This window comes from Hibiscus syriacus, unplaced genomic scaffold (genome assembly GCF_006381635.1).
Source record: "Hibiscus syriacus cultivar Baekdansim isolate YM2019G1 unplaced genomic scaffold, ASM638163v2 tig00110893_pilon, whole genome shotgun sequence".
In the NCBI taxonomy this organism is placed as follows: domain Eukaryota; kingdom Viridiplantae; phylum Streptophyta; class Magnoliopsida; order Malvales; family Malvaceae; genus Hibiscus; species Hibiscus syriacus.
Genome location: NW_024062901.1, coordinates 8,002,049 through 8,021,369, shown reverse-complemented (window position 1 = coordinate 8,021,369; position 19,321 = coordinate 8,002,049). Strand labels below are relative to the sequence as shown.

The 19,321-nt window shown below is 33.3% G+C and overlaps 1 protein-coding gene across 1 annotated transcript; it reads left to right on the top strand.

Moving 5' to 3' along the window:
* Positions 1–392: 392 nt before the first annotated feature.
* Positions 393–18,582, top strand: LOC120144997 (heavy metal-associated isoprenylated plant protein 3-like). The gene is made up of 8 exons (XM_039158912.1): positions 393–460; positions 615–747; positions 820–1,046; positions 1,123–1,216; positions 1,318–1,816; positions 8,879–8,902; positions 17,540–17,544; positions 18,573–18,582. The coding sequence occupies exons 1-5, from the start codon at positions 452–454 to the stop codon at positions 1,764–1,766; spliced, it is 912 nt and encodes a 303-aa protein (XP_039014843.1). The 5' UTR covers positions 393–451; the 3' UTR covers positions 1,767–1,816; positions 8,879–8,902; positions 17,540–17,544; positions 18,573–18,582.
* Positions 18,583–19,321: the final 739 nt, after the last annotated feature.

Below are 19,321 nucleotides of genomic sequence, written 5' to 3'. Positions count from 1 at the left end.
TTTATTAAAAAATCAACAAACAATAACATTATAATTTTTACCATTAAATGTTTTATATTTTACTTGATTAAATATATCTCTTAAAAATATTGGTAAAATAATATAAAACACTAATTATAGTACGGAGGAAGTAAGAAAATTTTCTCAACGGGGTCTGATTTTACTAAACCTTGAGCACACTTAACTGGTGCACAAATGTACGAGTGATGGAAAGAGAGAAGAACCTCCAAATCAAGTCCACCCTGCTCATTTTCTACGAAGTATCCAACTTTTTCAACCCGTTACTCCCTAAATCACATCCTTCATTCCACGCGTTTAGACCATCCATTCATACATCATCATCGTTACCAATAGTATTTCACTCTCCTATAAATACTGCTCTCCTTTTCTCCCTTGTTTCCACACATCACAATCCATAAACCCGGGGTTCTATATTGGATTCTTACTAGCCATGGGAGAGGTCAGCCAGCAAAATACTCTCCAAATTCCAACCCCATTTCCCTCTCTTTCTTCCTAACCCTTTCATCTTCTTTCATTTCTCATTTCTCATTTCTCATTTCGTTGTTAATCGATATGGTTTAGTAAATGATGGTTCTTCTTTCTCTCCGTTGCAGAAAAAGAATGGAAGCAAGAAAGGCGGGGATGGAGAAAAGAAGGAAAAGGGATCCTCAACCATTGTTCTCAAGTTTGATTGCTTTTGTGAAGGCTGTGCTACCAAAATCCTCAAGCACATTCATGAATTTGAAGGTACAATCAGAGAAAAGGTTTAAGATCCCCGTTTTATTTCTGGGTTTTTGTTATTTACTCTGTTTTTTGCAGGGGTGGAGACGGTAAAAACTGATATGAGCTCCAACAAAGTGACGGTGATAGGAACTATGGATCCGACCGCCATGAAGGAGAGGCTCGTGAAGAAAACCAAGAAGAAGGTTGACCTCGTTTCTCCTCAACCCAAGAAAGATGACAACAAAGAAGAGAAAAAGGAGAAAAAACCAGACAAAGAGAAAAAGCAGGATTCTGACAATAAATCAGAGAAAAAACCCAAAGATGTAAGAATTTCGCATTTCTCGTTCTCAAATTTTCAATACATTTCAAAATAACCATGTATTTATTATTTTTTATCAGGCCCCGGTAACGACGGCGGATTTGAAGGTGCAACTGATATGCCAGTGTGATGGATGCATTGATAAAATTCGCAAAATTGTCTCTGAAACCCAAGGTGGATGACTTATCATTGCTAATTTCCTATAAACTTTTACCCTTTCGTTGAAATCTTGTATTAGTTTCTGAGTTTTGACTCTCTTTTTCATGGTGTTGCAGGTGTGCATGAGTTGAAAGTCGACAGGCAGAAGGAGGTGGTCACAGTTAAGGGGACTATGAATGTTAAGGCCTTGGCTGGAGCTTTGAAGGACAAACTCAAGAAGAATGTTGAGATTGTAGCACCTAAGAAAGACAAAGACAACAACAAAGAGAGTGGTGGCGACGGTGGAGGGAAGAAGAACAAAGGTGGAAATGGTGAAGATGGTGGTGGTAAGATGGAAGGGAACCGAATGGAGTTTATGGCTCAACCCCAATTTAGATACGCACCTGGTTACATGCCGGGTTATCCTGGATATGAGCACCCAGGCTATGGATATGGTCATGGAAACCCGTATCCTCACCCACACGGGCATGGTTACCACGGGTATGTGCCGGGTTATCCGGTTTATGGTAATCCACCTCACCAAATGTTTAATGATGAGAATCCTAATGCTTGTTCCATTATGTGAGGAGAGATGGGGTTTATGGTAAAGGTTTCTAGATCAATGTAAATGGAAAGGTGTAAATGAGAAATAGGATTGAGGTTGAACATGGAATCCATAAGCTTCTTTGCGTTTTTTCTTTTCTTTTTCTTATATACGTTGGATTCTAGGATTTTGATGTTAAAAAGTTGAATGTTGGCAATTTTAAAGATATGCAAACCAAAGTTCTCAAAGTAGGAAAAATAAGTTAGAAAATGCACTTTTTTTCTTGTATGATTTTGTGATGTATGTTCAAAGCTTGCCCGCGATGGAATCAACAAATGGTTAGGAGGTGATGAAATTCACGGTCAGACGAGATTTTCTGCTAGGGATGGAAATTTAGAAATTCATACATACGGAATTACAAAATTTGAGGGGTCTGAAAATATATAAGATTCCAACTCCCAACCTCAATTAAATAAAGTAACTTTAGTTGACTGAAAGAACTTGAGATTTATGTGTACACTTGTCTGCTTCCAACTTTCTGATTAAGATTCTTGGACATTGCAAAGAAAAGAAAATATTGATTTAATTTCATGGATGAATGATGGGTATTTTTATTCAATTTCATTGTAATTTCAAGATGACAATACAAACTTTCACTTGTGTAGAATAAGATTCCAGCTCCATGTGATCTAAGGGTCATTTGCATACTTTTAAAGGATATGATGATTGTTAGAGCTCAATCTCATGTGATTAGTGGTACACTATACATATATTAAAAAACATTAAAGAGAAAAGAAAAGGGGTTCATTTTTCCAAAGGTTGTTTTCATCTTTATTTCCTTTTGAGCCCACTATGCCCAGGAAAAGTCGTAACGTGATATTTGGTCGTTCAAAGTTTCAAAAAGATAGGGTAAGAAAACAAATTTTTACTCCCAAACGTGCATACAAATTATCTGAATAATTGAGTTACCTTCAAAAGAAGTGTGAAATGATCATGCTAACCATCCATTCCTCTCCATAGCTATAATTTGGGCACAAGAGGTTAAATTTTATATATTATCCTTTTTAGAATCTTTGTGCATAACATATGATCGTATAAATTTCGTAGTTATAGTTAATCAAAGTATTAAGCGTTTTATGGGATCCTTAGGTAATGTAGACAAATGGGAAAATTTTGAAGCTTAGTTGTGCCGACTGAGCTAAGTCAATGCAACGAGTTTGATTGCGTAAACGATAAGTCGATGAGTAATTTGGAAAAAGAGTGTTATAGGGTTAAGGTCAAATTTTAAGTCTGGGGTGGGCTCAGCCTGTCTGGTAGAATATTTAGACCTTGCTGTGAGAGGAACATTATGGGAACACTGAAAGTGGAAGACTGGAAGGTTCAAATCAACCGTGACAGCTAATGGAGCCCCCTTAAAAGTTAGCTGAACTTATGGTCAACAATAGCATCATTTGCCTATCTAAAAATGTTGAAATGTCAAAGGAGGTTTTCCGGAAATTGTCGATATACAAGGTTTGAATATTAGCACAAATCCTGTTATCTCATGTTAAAAATATTATTGTTATTTTTTGAGATTTCGGTTTAAGCACGTATTGATTTAAAGGAAATATTTAAAATTACTATACGTGGGACTCAAACTTCGATCAAGGGTGTGAAATGGTATGAATTTTGCCACCAAACCAAATTGCTTACTTGATTTAGGTAGGGAAACAAAATCTATTTAATATATAATTACATTTGAATTTAATGAAAAAAATTAAACATGTGTTGCTAATATCTTTTTTCCCTATAACTGATTATTCCCAAACTCTTTCTCATAATCTCATTTTCCCCCTTTACCCGATTATTCACAAAATATTAAGGTTTATAACCTTAATTTATCAAATCGTATACCCTTTGAATTTGATCTCTGTCAAATTTTAATCAAACAAGAATTTTGAATCGATTACGCATTTCACATTAATAGAAGGTGAGTTTAATTTTTTGAGCTAACTGTTAGAATATTTTTCTTATGCGAGTTTGTGGGGTTTTTTTGAATTCTTTGTTGTATGTTGTTAGATATATGGGTTTTATAAATGAGTTGTTTATAACCTTACAATTTTATGCAAATTTTTTGTTTTGTAATATACTTCGAATTGGGTTTTTGTTTGAATTTTCTATTAGGGTATATGGTGGATTTATGGTTTGGGTTTCTACTAACGAATCGAAGTAGTGGGACCGCATTTTGATGCATTTATAATTGTTGGGGTTTGCTTAAATGTTAGGGTATATGTTGTGATTATTTTATGAGTGGTGTTGACTTGATTTTTTATTTTTAACTGGAAAAGTGGTCCCTCTAGGTGTACTAGAAAAATTCTTTGTTCTTAACTGCTTTGGATCCCTTCATGTACATTCTAACATAATAATTATTATTGTTAAAATGCATATGGACTAGGATAAGGATTACTATATGAATTTGCATGTTGATGGGAAATTTGTTTGAGATCTATATGTGAGATATATAGGTGGTGAGTTGATTAGATTGAGAGATGATCCAAATATGATTTCATACTCTGAAGTTCCTAAACTTATTCATGATGCTTTACATTTCAATACTATTTGTAACACCTCTAAACCCAAATCAAGGGTTAGGAGTATACCGAGACCATTAAACATGATCAAGATCAATAGAACTAAAAAAAAATCAGTTATGCTCAACTAACGATACTCTTATAATGTCATATATATATATATATACACACACTCCATGACACCACAAATTCTAAGCGTATAACTATATGTAATTTAATCTCATTCATTTACTTATTAATTGAATCGATCAAACCATGAATTCTAATTTATCTAAGATAATTTCATGTAATTTCAATCCTTAATCCATTAGGCCGATTACTAACATAAAACTATATACATATTATAGAGATCTATTAGACATAACATTGTTTATAAAATTAATTCGTAACCAAACTTGTATATTTACATTCCAAAATGAACCCTTAATGGCTTACACAAAAGAACATACTAGTAAGCTTTATACACACCAAAAGAGCCATTGTCATTATATACATTACGGGTCCATTAACTCCATAGATCATAACATTTCATTAAGTTCTTAGGTACATTTCATAAACAACTTAATTACCCACCATATGCATGTCATTTGACCCACTATACTCAAAGCTAAACCACCAACTAGGAGTATAAAGATGGCAAAACAAGCCATACTTTTAAGCTTCCCTTGGGTTGACCGGCTAGGAAGGTTGTGCTTCAAATGCTTTCGAACCTGTTGTTTAGGGAAGGAAGAAACGAGAGTGATAAGTGCTTAAAGTACTTAGTGAGGCAACACTTAATTGTATTGAACTTTTACCATTTACATATCTTTAACATTCAATTAAAATTTTGGTTTCATGAGATACTACTATATAATCTACTAGAATAACATTCAAATTTAAACATTCCAATTGATCTTGCTTCATTTTTGAACAAGGAAAAAGAATCACAACCATATATATTTAATTAGCAATGAATTTAATCAACCAATCATACATATAAATCTCTCCTTCACTCGAACAAGGAACGATTCCAAACATATGCACACACGCAATCTATATAGCAATCGAATTATACAATTCATATATAAATATATATAATACTCTTTGATTTAATCTCATTAATCGATTTACGCCTTGGTTACTAGTTTAGTTTAGATAAACAAGTCTCCAACCAACTGTCTCCATATAATGGTACCATAGTGCCTGTCAATCCTCCTACTATCGCCAAGGACCATATATCGTACCCTCCATCTGTCGCCAATAAGTACCGTAGTACTAGACCGTAGTCCCCCACACATATGAACTCTAGACTCTAAGGCATGCCCTTCTATCTTGGACTAACTATTAACCAAGGACTTGAATCTTATTCGTCAAGCAATCATATTTGAATTTACTTATCTATCAAAAATCCTTAAATGTCAAGATTATTCAAGTAGCAATTCCCACGTTACACTAAATCAATGACAAGTAATTCATTCATTTTCACCATATGCCCTTTGTCCTTTAAACATACTAGGGTAACAACGCTACATTTCATAAATCAGCAAGCTTTCCAAGCACCATTTCCAAGCACCAAGATTACACACATGTGGTTCATTTCAATCATGGTAGCAAGCAATAATATATTTACCGATCCAATTGTATAATGCACTCAATAACCTTAAAATTTTTTAATTAATCCATTATTACCCTTTAATTTAGATTACCAATATGATTAAATTTCATTATTATAATACCAATAAATAAGTAATTAATCATATAAATAAAAAGGGTGGTTGGAACCTAATTTCCAACCCTAGCATAGTTACACTCAGAATACTCAAAGCTAGACTTGAATCACTATCCCTTTTTGCCTATCTTTGGAGGATCCTCCCATAGTACCTTCAGCAACTTCCTCAATTTCTTGCTGTAGAAAATTATACACAACATAAGAGAGTCATTAGAATCAATACAATAACAATTCGAACTCAATTAAGCTACATGGTACCAAACTGATTCTGTTCTGGCAGATTGATACACCTTATATAAATCTGACCATAACTCTTAATTTAATCATCGTTTTTTCAATTAATTTACACTCCCGGAAAGATAATTTGATTATCTTTCTATCCATATATGGCTCATATTTTAATTCCTTCTACATAATTACAGTTTTGTATTTAAAGTCAGGTCAAATTTTCAGTGCCCATTATGACACCTTTGTTATTCTGTGCACTTTGGTGAACTAATTCACCTAGAATCCTTACCGATTTGTTTTAACTCTTTTTACCATTGTTTAATTTTTCCTTTCCCTGTATTTTAATATCAACCTTAACCCTAAATAGTCCAATTAAGTCCTCCAATGAAAAAGTTTTCTGAAACTGTCCAAGAAACTGTCCAATTCGACTTATTTCACCAATGTATCACCTACAAGCTATCAAATTTCCTTAAATTAAGCCTTAAAATTTTATTATTCATTCATCCCAGTTCATGTCCTATTCTCAACTAGTATTAATAGTTCTCAACACTGTCCAATTAAATCCCTAATTTTCTAATTTCTCAAATTTGGTCACACGCATTAACAAAATTTTCAGTTATCACCCTCAATGTGATAACCCATAGTTTGCCTAATTTAACAAGAGCCGTAATCATTTAAACTTAACTCAACATGATTACTAAAATTTCTAGTATCATGCAACCCAACAATTTAAATGAATTCAATAGTCAAACTTAATAAATTTCTCAAGAATTAATTCAATCAATTCCTTGTAATTCGAATAGGAGTGAGGAAAAGCTTACTTGCTTTGCTAGATGACTTTCCCTATTTACTTCAAGCTTGAAATTAAGCTTGCATGGCCGATTTTCCTTCCTTCACTCTCTCAAATTCTTTTTCTCTATTTCCTTTTCTTAATTCGGTTGCTAAGGGTAAGGAAGAAGATGATGTTATTTCATTATTTGATAATGGTGATGGGAATGTCCACTTTAGACTCATTTAGTGCTTAATTATCATAGCATTCAAGGGTAAATTAGGAATCAAGGAATTTAGAATGCAATCTTAATGTACATCATTTATTCTAATTATATCATTCTAAACCGGTCACCATTCCTTCAATTCTTTCGATTAAGTCCTTATCTAATTCAATTAGTTTAAATTTTAATTCAATTTGGTTTTTATCTTAGGCAATTTAGCTTATTTCTCCTAGACTGAGATTTTATGGTGTTATAACTTCACCCTAAAAAGGAGAATTTGTCCTTGAATTCTTACCTGATTCAAATAAATGAGGATATATGTTTTCTCATTGTATCGTCAGGCTCCCAGGGTGCTTCTTCCATCTTATGATTTCCCCACAAGACTTTCACCAAAGGAACATTCTTATTTCGAAGTCGTTTGACTTCTCTTTTAAGGATTTGAATTGGTTCTTCCTCATAGGATAGATCTAGGTTTAATTCAACTTCTTTAAGTTCAAGAATGTGAGTTGGATCTGATAAGTACTTTCGGAGCATCGAGACATGGAAAACATTATGAATCTTGTTGAATTCACTAGGGAATGATAGTCGATATGCCACTGGACCAATTCTTTCAGCAACATCGAATGGTCCGATGAATCTAGGGCTAAGTTTCCCATTTTTGCCAAACTTGAAAACTTTATTCCATGGGGATACTTTGAGAAAAACCTTATCTCTCACTTTATATTGGATTTATCTTCATTTCAAATATGCATAGAACTTTTGTCTAGCAAAAGGTTGCTACAATCGGTCGTGAATAATTTGAACTTGTTATTCGGTTTCCCTGAGCCATTAAGGCCCAATGACTTTGTTCTCACCCAATTCAGACCAACATACAGGTGTTCAACATTTTCTTCCATACAGAGCCTCAAAATGAGCCATTTGAATCGAAGCTTGAGGGGTATGGATTTCTCACAGTTCTTTCCATAGTCGATAACACAAGTTCTGAGCTTGTCTTCAAGTACTTGTACTACTCTTTTGGATTGGCCATCACTTTGAGGATGAAAGGTCGTACTTAGTTTCACTTTAGTGCTAAGGGCTTGCTACAAGGATTCCCAAAATTGAGCTGTGAATCGAGGATCTCGATGGAAAATGATAGAAGTAAGGATCCCATATAAATAAATTGCTTTATGAATGTACAGTTCGGCTAGTGTAATACCCCAAATAATAGGTTAGTGATTGATTTAGAAGGAATTGAAAATTTTGAGGACTAAATTGAGTAATTAGTAAAGTATAAGAAATGAATTAAGTAAGACCAATTTATAAGAGATAGTTTATTGAAAGGGCATTTTGGTCTTTTAGGTAAAATGAATTTAAAACCCATTTAAATTAGGGATTTAAGAAAAGAGGAAGGAAAATACTTATTTTCTCTTATTATTCTTCTTCTTCTCGTGGGTGAGAGTGCTCCTCCATTGTTTAAGGTAAGCTTCATTTAGCTCATGTTTTTTGTTGATTTTGGTTGGTTTTTGTAACCTTAAGTAATAGGTAAGCCTAAGGAAAGGTTATATGAGATTAAAACTATGAAATGGAGGAAATATTAGAGATTTAAGAAAATGGGTTTTAAAATGATATGTTGATATATGAGTGTACATTGATGTTTATTGGTAGAATTGACTTGTCAAAGTAGTAAATAAGAGATTAGAAGTATTAGATGAGTTTAAAAACAAGTTAGAAATTTTGGTGTGATTCTTAGAATGAAGTACTCTTGAGAGATATTAGATGTTTTAAGTAACTAATCGAAAGAAAGTTAGTATAGATAGGTAAATAAGAGCTTAATGGTATTGTATGGTATAAACATACCGAAATTTGACCCTATTGGGGTGATTTTTAGGTTGAAAACAGGAAATTCTGGGCATAGTTACCGGTACTGACAGAATAGTACCGATACTATAGGCTTGAAACCAATAGAATCTGTTGAGTAGTATCGATACCTATTCAAGTGGTATCGATACCAAAAGGGGATTATCGATACCATGAGGATGGTATCGATACCATTGAACATTGAATGCAAAATTGGTATTGGTACTGTGATAGAGTATCGATACCATAACATAGTAGTATCAATACCATGATGAGGGCTATCGATACTAGTAAACCAGAAATGTTAAAAATATGTTGATATTGTTATAGAAGGTTAATAATATGTACTCTTGAATAACTTTTGAGTATAATTTTTAGGTAATATACTAACAATTGATATTGTACATGTATTTAATGGATGCTTAATTAGATCAAAATCAAGCTCTTGATTCAAGCAAAACTAAAGGCAAAGACAAAGTATAGGAGTAATCAACTTTGCATTTTGGGTATACTTGTGAGGCAATCTAGGTGAGTGTATTTAAATATGTACAAATATGCTATAATAGTCATAGTGGTATGAATTATTGATGTATGTATGGTGATTCCTAAATGATAAGGAATTCATACTAAGTGTATAAATTTCCATATAGGGCACTTCGTGTGCTAACATGATAAGGAATTCATACTAAGTGTATGAATTTCCATATATAGGGCACTTCATGTGCTAACATGATAAGGAATTCATACTAAGTGTATGAATTTCCATATAGGGCACTTCGTGTGCTAACATGATATGGAATTCATACTAAATGTATGGATTTCCATATAGGGTACTTCATGTGCTAACATGATAAGGAATTCATAGTAAGTGTATGGATTTTCATATAGGGTACTTCGTGTGCTAACATGATAAGGAATTCATACTAAGTGTATGGATTTCCATATAGGGCACTTCGTGTGCTAACATGATAAGGAATTCATACTAAGTGTATGGATTTCCATATAGGTCACTTTATGTGCTAACATGATAAGGAATTCATACTAAGTGTATGGATCTCCATATAGGGCACTTCGTGTGCTAACATGATAAGGAATTCATACTAAGTGTATGAATTTCCATGTAGGGCACTTCGTGTGCTAACATGATAAGGAATTCATACTAATTGTATGAAAGGAATTCATACTAAGTGTATCAATTTCTATATAGGGCACTTCGTGTGCTAGCATGATAAGGAATTCATACTAAGTGTATGGATTTCCATATAGGGCGCTTCGTGTGCTAACATGATAAGGAATTCATACTAAGTGTATGGATTTCCATATAGGGCACTTCGTGTGCTAACATGATAAGGAATTCATACTAAGTGTATAAATTTCCATATTAGGCACCTTGTGTGCTAAAATGATAAGAAATGTATACTAAGTGTATGAAATTCCATATGAGAAATGTGTGTATAAACATAAGAACTTTATAATAAGGAAATGGATCTTTATATTGGTAATGGGTTTGTAAATCACATAGATTGTAGAAATGGTTAAGAAATGACGGTATTAGCATTACAGATATAAACCATAGAATGTATAATGATTGAAAGGGTTAATTTATATTATGAATGATTATTATAGTAGAAACGGGTCTAAAATAAAAGATTAATAGACCTAATTGTGCATTTGATAGAAATGTGTCAATTATGCCAGTTAGATGAAAGGCTAAGTGCCTTTGAGACCTAACTGTGCATTTGAAAAAAATGTGTCATTTATGCCAGTTAGATGAAAGGCTAAGTGCCTTTAAGGCCTAACCGCGCAATTGACAGAAAGATGTCAATTATGCCAGTTAGATGAACATATAAATACCGTTGAGTAAAATGATAATGGCCTAACTGTGCAATTGACAGAAATGTGTCAATTATGCCAGTTAGATGAATGAATAAATAGTGTTGAGTAAAAGGACAATGGCCTAATTGTGTAATTGACAGAAGCGTGTCAATTATGCTGGTTAGATGAATGGGTAAGCACTGTTGAGTAAAGGATGAAAGGTTAAACAATGTTGAGTAAAAGAATAATGGACTAGTTATGTATTGGAAAAAAAAAGTGTCAAATATGCAAGTTAAGTAAAAAGCTAAATACCTTTGGGCAAAAGAGTAAAGGACTTTTAATGTAAGGTGATATGAATGGAATATAAGTGATATGAAGGGATGATATATATATATATATATATATATATATAGTACAACAATGCATAATTTTTATGCAAGGATATTATAAAGGAAAACATAAACATAACATAGTGGGCATGAAAGGATACTTAAATGAAAATACAAAATGGAGTATTAATAGTATCTAAGGTGTTGCCATAATGGTTATAAAAGATACATGATCAATTAGCACCTTGGTGCATTACTTGTATAGTACTTTCACATTTAATGTACACCGAGCAAAGAAAGAATAAAGGGAAAAATATACAGAAGGATAAGTATGATGGTATGAAAGAATTATGGTTTAATTAAGAAGGGCTTAACTGGTTCTTATGAATGATGCAATTAAATTCTTAGTTTAGTATTCATAAGATATTGTCGTATAATTTGTAATATTTATGTAGTATTATGTCTCACTAAGTAAATACTTAACTTGTGTTTATTTCACGCGTAGGTAAAGGGAAAGATTAATGGCGTAGGGAGTGTAGCAGTATCAACCACTTTTATCAATAAAAGGTTGATACATCAATAACATTATGACAATCTTATTCATATAGGAACTTTATTGGCATTTAATTAAACTATAGTAAATATTTTGCAATGTACTTAATTGATAGTTTTAGTATATTTCTTTCATAAATATCATATCTTGTAGTTGATCAAATTGAAACAAATTTTTACGGGTTTTCTAATGACGAATAGTTTTATAAAGTGATGTGACCTCTGTATCTCATGTACGAAAAGGTATATAGGATATGGGTGTTACAACTAGAGTATCCAAGCTATAGTTTATTCGAACAGGAGTGAAATGTGTTGATTTAGTGAAACGGTCTACAATAACCTACACAACATCACACTTTCTTGGTGAACAAGGTATACCAATTACGAAGTCCATATTTATTTGATCCCATTTCCACTGAGAAAATTTAATAGGCTAGAGGATTCCAGTAGGAGCTCAATGTTCGACTTTGATTCTTTGACAATTCAGGCATCTAAATACAAAATGACTTCATGCGAGGCCACCAATACAAAGATTTAAGGTCCTTATACATCTTGATCGGTTCAGAATGAATCCAAAATGGACTTTGATGAGCTTCCTGTAAAATTTCATTCTTCAAGTCATCGTTTTTCGGTATACATACCTTAATCTTAAAATAGAGCAGGCATTCGAATGAATGAAGAAATCTTGATTGTCTTTCGAGTCTAGCTCTAAGATAAAAACTTAAAGTTCAGGATCAGTTTGTTACAAGTCTTTGATCCTCAAGATTAAGCTAAATTGAACTTGTAATTTAGACATGAATTCACATTTTTGATACATTCGAAGATGTGCATTAATAGAATTTGAGGTCAAGGTAAATTTACGATTGAAAGCATCTGCAACCACATTGGCTTTTTCGGGATAAGAGTCGATGATTAAATCATAGTCTTTGAGTAATTCAAGCCATCTTCTTTGCCTCAAATTGAGATCCTTTTGAATCAGGAGATATATGAGACTCTTTTGATCGGTAAGTAGATAGTATTTTTCACCGTACAAGTAATGTCTCCAAAATCTTAGTCCCAAGTTTGAAGCATCACTAAAAACAGTGAATTTTATGTCCGATTCTAGTTGGATGAGGACAGAGGCAATAGTAAGAGTTTGCTTGAGCTGATCAAAGCTTCGTTGTTGCTTCTCTATCCATTCAAAGGGTACTTATATTCGAAGAAGTTTAGTTAATTGTAAGGAAATAGTAGAAAATCCCTTAACGAATCTTCTATAATACCCGGCTAAACTGAAAGCTTCAAACTTCGCTCACATTCCTTGGAGGTCTCTAATCCAGAATAGCTTGTTCTTTTTAAGATCTACTTTGATTCCTTGTACTGAGATAACATCACAAAGGAATGAGATTTTCGATAGCTATAATTTGCACTTGGAGAGTTTTACGAACAACTGATATTCTCCAAGTGTTTGTAAGACAATTCGGAGGTGTTCGACATGTTCCCCATTGCTACGGGAATTGACAAGAATGTCATCGATAAAGCCAACCATGAACTTGTTGAGATAGGGCTTAAATATGTGATTCATGAGATCCATGAACATGACAGGGTCATTAGTTAATCCAAAATACCATCTTTCAATTCTTTACAGAAAAAAAGTTGTGTTCACTACCAAAAGGGCCAAACCTTGACATTATCTCCCTTTGAGACATCAAAGTCACACTCCCATGTTTTCCAAGACACTAAATTCAAACTCTTACCTTCTCAGGTAGAGTTGATCTTTTCATAGCATTCTCTTTCTCCAAAGATATGACTTTAAAGTCACACACTCGCCTTCTTAGAAGTAAAACAAACATTTTTTTAACCCCAATAAAACCTAAAGGCATTGACAGTTAGATGTATGTTTGTACATGAATCTTCCCACGAGGAAAACAAGATGGGGCATTTTGGATCAAGTTTCCCAAGATAAACCTGAATAATTAGGGCATACCAGGAGTGAAGAGAAGAATAAATAAAGTGAATAATTAAAATAATTCTGTCATGCATTAATTACATTTTTTTCATATGAATAAAAGTTAATCTTGAATATTCATCCCCTTGGGGATACCTCTTTTTCAAGGACATCTGTGTATGAAATGGTGAATGGTTTTCTTTCATTATGCATTCAAAAAAGGAGAAAAATATATATCCCTTATTGTCCCCGTTCGAGCCTAAAATATTTTTCTTCTAATTTAACCCTAACCAAGATTCACCATCCATATTGGGGTTCAAGGTGAAGGAAATCTACTTGTATGAGTGAAGATTGTCAATCTAGATTTTATTACAAGGACACAACTTTATGAAGTAAAGTCAGAAATAACAAGGTACCCCAAGGTAAACCAAATACAAAGTTCTCGAAGATCAAAGCAAGTCAAGAATAACACAAAATGTTCTAAATGCATGAAATTAAGTGTGAATTCTCCAAATAAAGAGAAGAACGTGTTCAAATCTAAGTGAAGTTCAAAATTCTTCAATGAAGAGGATAAGAAGTACAAGCAAAGAGTCCCTCAAAATAAAATGACTCAGTGATCCTCAAACCACAAGATTGACCAAGTACAACTAGTTCAAAGATCCAGATTCAACAAGAAGATTAAGAAATACCAAAGGTATAGAAAAATTGAGATGAACTTTAGGGTGAAAATCCATAAATAGGGAGTCTACAGGGATCCAAAAGAGAAAGAAAACAAAAGACAAGTTGAAAATATATTCAAATCAGGCAACACAAGAATGAAGACATTATCACAAGTTGATCCTTGGTTCGATCACCCTTAAAAACTTGTTTGGGCCAATCTATCCCTTTCTTTCATAACCATAAGCCATAGCCTATGATACGTGCCTGAAAAGTCCCTTTTAATCATGCATGGATTTCTAAGTGGAAGAGACTATCTTCATAATTCATTCTGCTTCTTAGGGTTAATTTTTATTTGCAAAAATTGTTTTCTAAAATCTTTAATCCATGATAGGGAAAAATAACAAAGGGGGTTCAAGACGTAAATTCCACATGATGTTTTGAAACCAAAGAAGGATTCGAGTTTAAAACTTGAAAAGGCAGCTCGAATATGAAGATTATGCAGTTGTTGCATAATAAGTGGTTTTATACATCTTTTGATAAAGTGTCATACCACTTCAAAATACTCGCAAGAGTGGGGAGCCAGTGAGCATTTCCAGTAGATGAGCATAATGACTACTCATCAAGTCAGTGAACACTAGAATCAAGGATTCTAGATCTTGACTACAGAAGCCAACATGAAACACTTTACCTTTCCAAATCAACCTAAGCCTAGAAATTAGTATTAATCTTGACACTTGTCAAATGGAGATAATTTTTGAAGGGTTAAAATAGAAGTTGACTTGTTTTATATTCATTGAACTCTTGTTTTATAATTTATTTTAATTGTGAGGCCAAAAAAGTGGCACCATTTTTAAAACTTCTTCATCAAACTTTTTCATGTTTTGGGAAATGAAAGTGGAAGAAACATTTTCAAAAAGGACAATCTCAAAAGTGAAAGAGGTCTTGGAAGCTGATGAGGCTTATTTTTCCTCAAATGGAGAAATGAAACAACAAATAAGAGTCAAGGCAAGGAAAATATGCTATGTAGGAGAAATGAAGACATTCTCCGATTTTCAAATGAAAAAGCTTGAGAAGTCAAGAGATTCAAGATTACACTTCTCACACTTCATTGCGATGTTTTCAATATCAAAAGGTGGACGATCACCTTAGTAAGAAGTGAGCCTCACCACTTGGAGTGTTAGGGGAAAAAGATGAAAACAAGAAGAGCTTATCTTTGAAACTGAATCACTCATGCTTCAATTACTAGAATATTCAATAAGAAACAACTTTAATAGAGCAAATAAGTCAGTGACAGAAAGGGCACCAAGACCATATGTCTGACAATAACAAGAATTCAGGAAAGAAAATGATTCTTTAAGACTGGAGATAGAGAGGACTTGATGACAGATGATGATCAGATTGTTCCCCAAATGATGCAAGCCTAAATATTTTTGAGTTACCAAGTTGAGGTCGAGGTAAGGTCTATTCAAGGGTGATCAGATGAAGGAAGATTGAGATCTTCACTTTAGAATCCAAAGAAGATTGATGATCAACATTTATGCATACAAGATCATCATGCATTACATTTAGATGAATTTAAGTGTATTCATGTTGTGATACATAGATGCATAATTTTTAGATATTCCAATGAAGGAATAGAAAGAAGAGAAAACCAGAATTCGAGCCTCAAATAGAGTAAATTACATCTAGTGTGGCATAACCTCAAGAATTAAGTAGCCCAATTCACAAAACAATCATTACTATGAACCGAGGCACGTTCCCCGATTGATATGATATTTTCAAATGAATTTTTAAAGAAGCTAAGTTTGATTTGTAGAGGTTTCTTGATGATAATTTAACATCTATGATTTTCAAATAAATTTTTTAAAGAAGCTAAGTCTGATTTTAGATGTTTCTTGATGATTATATGACTGATATAATGTTTTCAAATGATATTTTGAAGCAACTAAGTTTGATTTTCAAAGGTTTCATGCTTGAGTAAGTCTTTTGGGCCATCAGTAAGTCTTTTGAGCATAATAATTAAATCCTTTGGGCCGGCTATAAGTTTTTCAAGCAGGGTGTTAAATCCTCCAGGTCATATGTAAGTCTTTTCGAGCAAGATGATAAGTCTTTTGGGCCATCTATAAGACCTTCGGGCATGATGTTTTCATATGACATTAGAAAAATGAAAAAGAGGTTTCCAAAGATTCTCATTTAATAAAAATGAATTTTTTTTAAAAAAATGAAAAAATTAAAAAATGATGAAAATAATGAAAATAATGAAAAAAAAGAAAAAAAGAAAAAAAGATTAATGACAAATGTAACTTTTGCAAGTCCAACATATGAGATTGAAGCAAATCAAATTAGGTAAGTTTCAGATCTAGAGAGGTAGATCATTTCATTGAAAGATGAAGATTCAAGCTAAGGTAGAGACTCAGTAAGAAAATGAAACAAACATTTTGAAGACAGTGGAATGACATCATGCACGCATGTTTAGGCATTTATAGATAGGAGCACACACATTAATTTTATCAAATTATGAACATTTCAACAGGAATTCAAAGAGTCAAAAAAGATTTCATTTCAAGATTTCTTATAAAAGAGGAAATGACTTCAGCAAAGATTCAGTCCTCAAAAATGGATCTCAGTAAATAATTAAAGACCTTCGGGTCATTACCTTCGAGTACTTTGAACGCATATCAATGAAATGTGATAATATTTTACAAGTTTAAAATTCTTCAATGAGAATTTCCAATGGAAGGGTTCATAATGAGAAAAACTCATCCGATGAGAGAGAAGAAGTTCATAATGAGAACCTACTGGTCGATTCCATCACAGAATGAGGTAGATCGACATTTCCAATTGAAGGGTTTATAATGATAAGAACTAGTGTGATGAAGGAGAATAAATTCCTAATGAGAATAACTTGTTCAACCTTGGCTCATCCATTACATAAGAAGTTGTCTCAGTATCAACATTTTACTGGTGGTTTAAATCCATTACATAAGGAGTTTGAACAGTGACACCTTTCGACTTGATTCCATCACATAAGGAGTTGGATCGACATCATAGAAGGAGGTGGATTAACATTTCCCAATAAGAATTTAATAATGAGAAGAACTTGTTCAACCTTTGCTTGATTCCTCATAGAAAGAGTTGGGTTAATATTTCTCAAAGAAGAAGTTCATAATGAGAATAACTTGTTGCTCGATTCCACCACAGAAGGAGTTTGTAGACATCTCCAAAGAAGTTTATAGTGAGAAGAAACTTATAGCTCAAGAAGCTCGATGGTGATGACAAAACTGATGATTTATGTCTTTACTTTATTCTAGTTCCTTTGCAATTAACAAAGAGCGACAATTGTAATCACCATTTTTTCATTATTACAATTATAATTATTATTATTATTATTATTTAAAAAAACAAAAATATAGTTAATGTACATCCAAAAGGGAAACCAGCAGACCCAAACTCTAAGGAGGCCTAGTAACGATCCACATATGAAAGAAGCAACAACTAGGGTTTCTTCTACGACCATTTATACCGCTTGCCTTGGATCATCAGATCTACACCCCATCTAACAGTCTAGAATGATGCGCTAACTAGGGTTTTCAAAACCTTAGTATTCCATGTGCCGATTCTAGCTTGTGCCACCACCACCATTAGCAATCCCACATCCCAAGTTGCGTCGTCCAACGTGAGGCGAGTCTCTCATGATTGCCATTTTTGGCCAAGACACAAGAAAATCAATCACAAAAGTTAAATTTCTATTCTTGTAAATAAAAAGAGAGTGCTTTATAAACCAAACCAAAATCAACATAACGAGATTCCAAAAAAATGAAAAAGGGGAATAGAAAATCATAGTGATTTTAAGGTATTCTTTATGTTTTTTTAGTCACAACAGTCAAAGCTCCCTGAAAAGGGTTTAGTTATTTACCTCGGTCAAAGGAGGCCTCGTCAGAGTCTAGGATTTCCTCAACAGAGTTGTGAAAGTTGATGCCTTTAGAGCTTTAAAGTCGTGGAGTTAAAGCTTTTAGGGTTCTTAGAAGATTTATCTCATGATTTTGACTTTAAAATTGGATTTAGGGTTGTAATTTGAAAGATTTGTAAAGTTTAGGGTTTGTTTAGATTAGATTTGAGTTTAGTGATCATCGTGGATGGTGGTCGGGGAAAAAGAGGGTCACCGACGAATGGTGGTCGGCGTTGGAATTTTAGAACCTTGGTGGTTCATAGTCAGGGGTGAGAGGGGATTTAGGGAGAGTTTTTGTTTTGGAGAAAAGAAACAAAGGGAGACTATGGTTTAGAAATTGACCTGAAATGGCAAAAATGTGGTATTTATACAATATTGTTTGGTCTAATCGCCCCTTAAACCCTACAAATTAGCCTTTTTTTTTACATTTTGGACACCAAATTCGTGCGTTGCATTTTATTGTGAAGTTAAGATCCTTAGGTTGCTATTTTCCTTTTTTTATTTTATTAGAGAGTTAGGATGATAATTCTAACATAGGTCCGCTTAATTTAGTTATGTATTTACAAAATGGTCACCTTTTTTCGGTTTTATCATGCTCAAGCCCTCATACTTCTGTCGTGTTTTTACACTATGGTCACCATTATTTCTTTTATTTTATCATTTTTTGAATCTTACATTTTTGTTTACTTTATTTTATTTTAGTCACCCATTATTTGCTTTATTTATTGTATTTTAATGTTCGATTCGATCTTGCAGTGACCCAATCTGAGGTATAACTCGCATTATTATGATCTGGACCCTTTTAACATTATTCTAACTACTGACTTCTAACTTTTAACTATGAACAACTGACTTCTAATTTTTATATTCGAATCATCGTACGACCTCGCGGTGACCTGCACTGGGGTACGATCCGCGTTATTACGATCCAGGTTAAAATGCTAACACTGCTAACCGCTAACCCTTAACTTTTCTTTTATTTTTATTTCCCCTGACTATTAACTTTTACTTTGTTTTTTTATGCCACTAATCGC

What these genes read in the sequence shown, in the direction of transcription:
- LOC120144997 (XM_039158912.1), top strand. An exon ending in GCACATTCATGAATTTGAAG is followed by an intron (nt 748 to 819) that starts GTACAATCAGAG and finishes TGTTTTTTGCAG; the next exon opens with GGGTGGAGACGGTAAAAACT. An exon ending in CAGAGAAAAAACCCAAAGAT is followed by an intron (nt 1,047 to 1,122) that starts GTAAGAATTTCG and finishes ATTTTTTATCAG; the next exon opens with GCCCCGGTAACGACGGCGGA.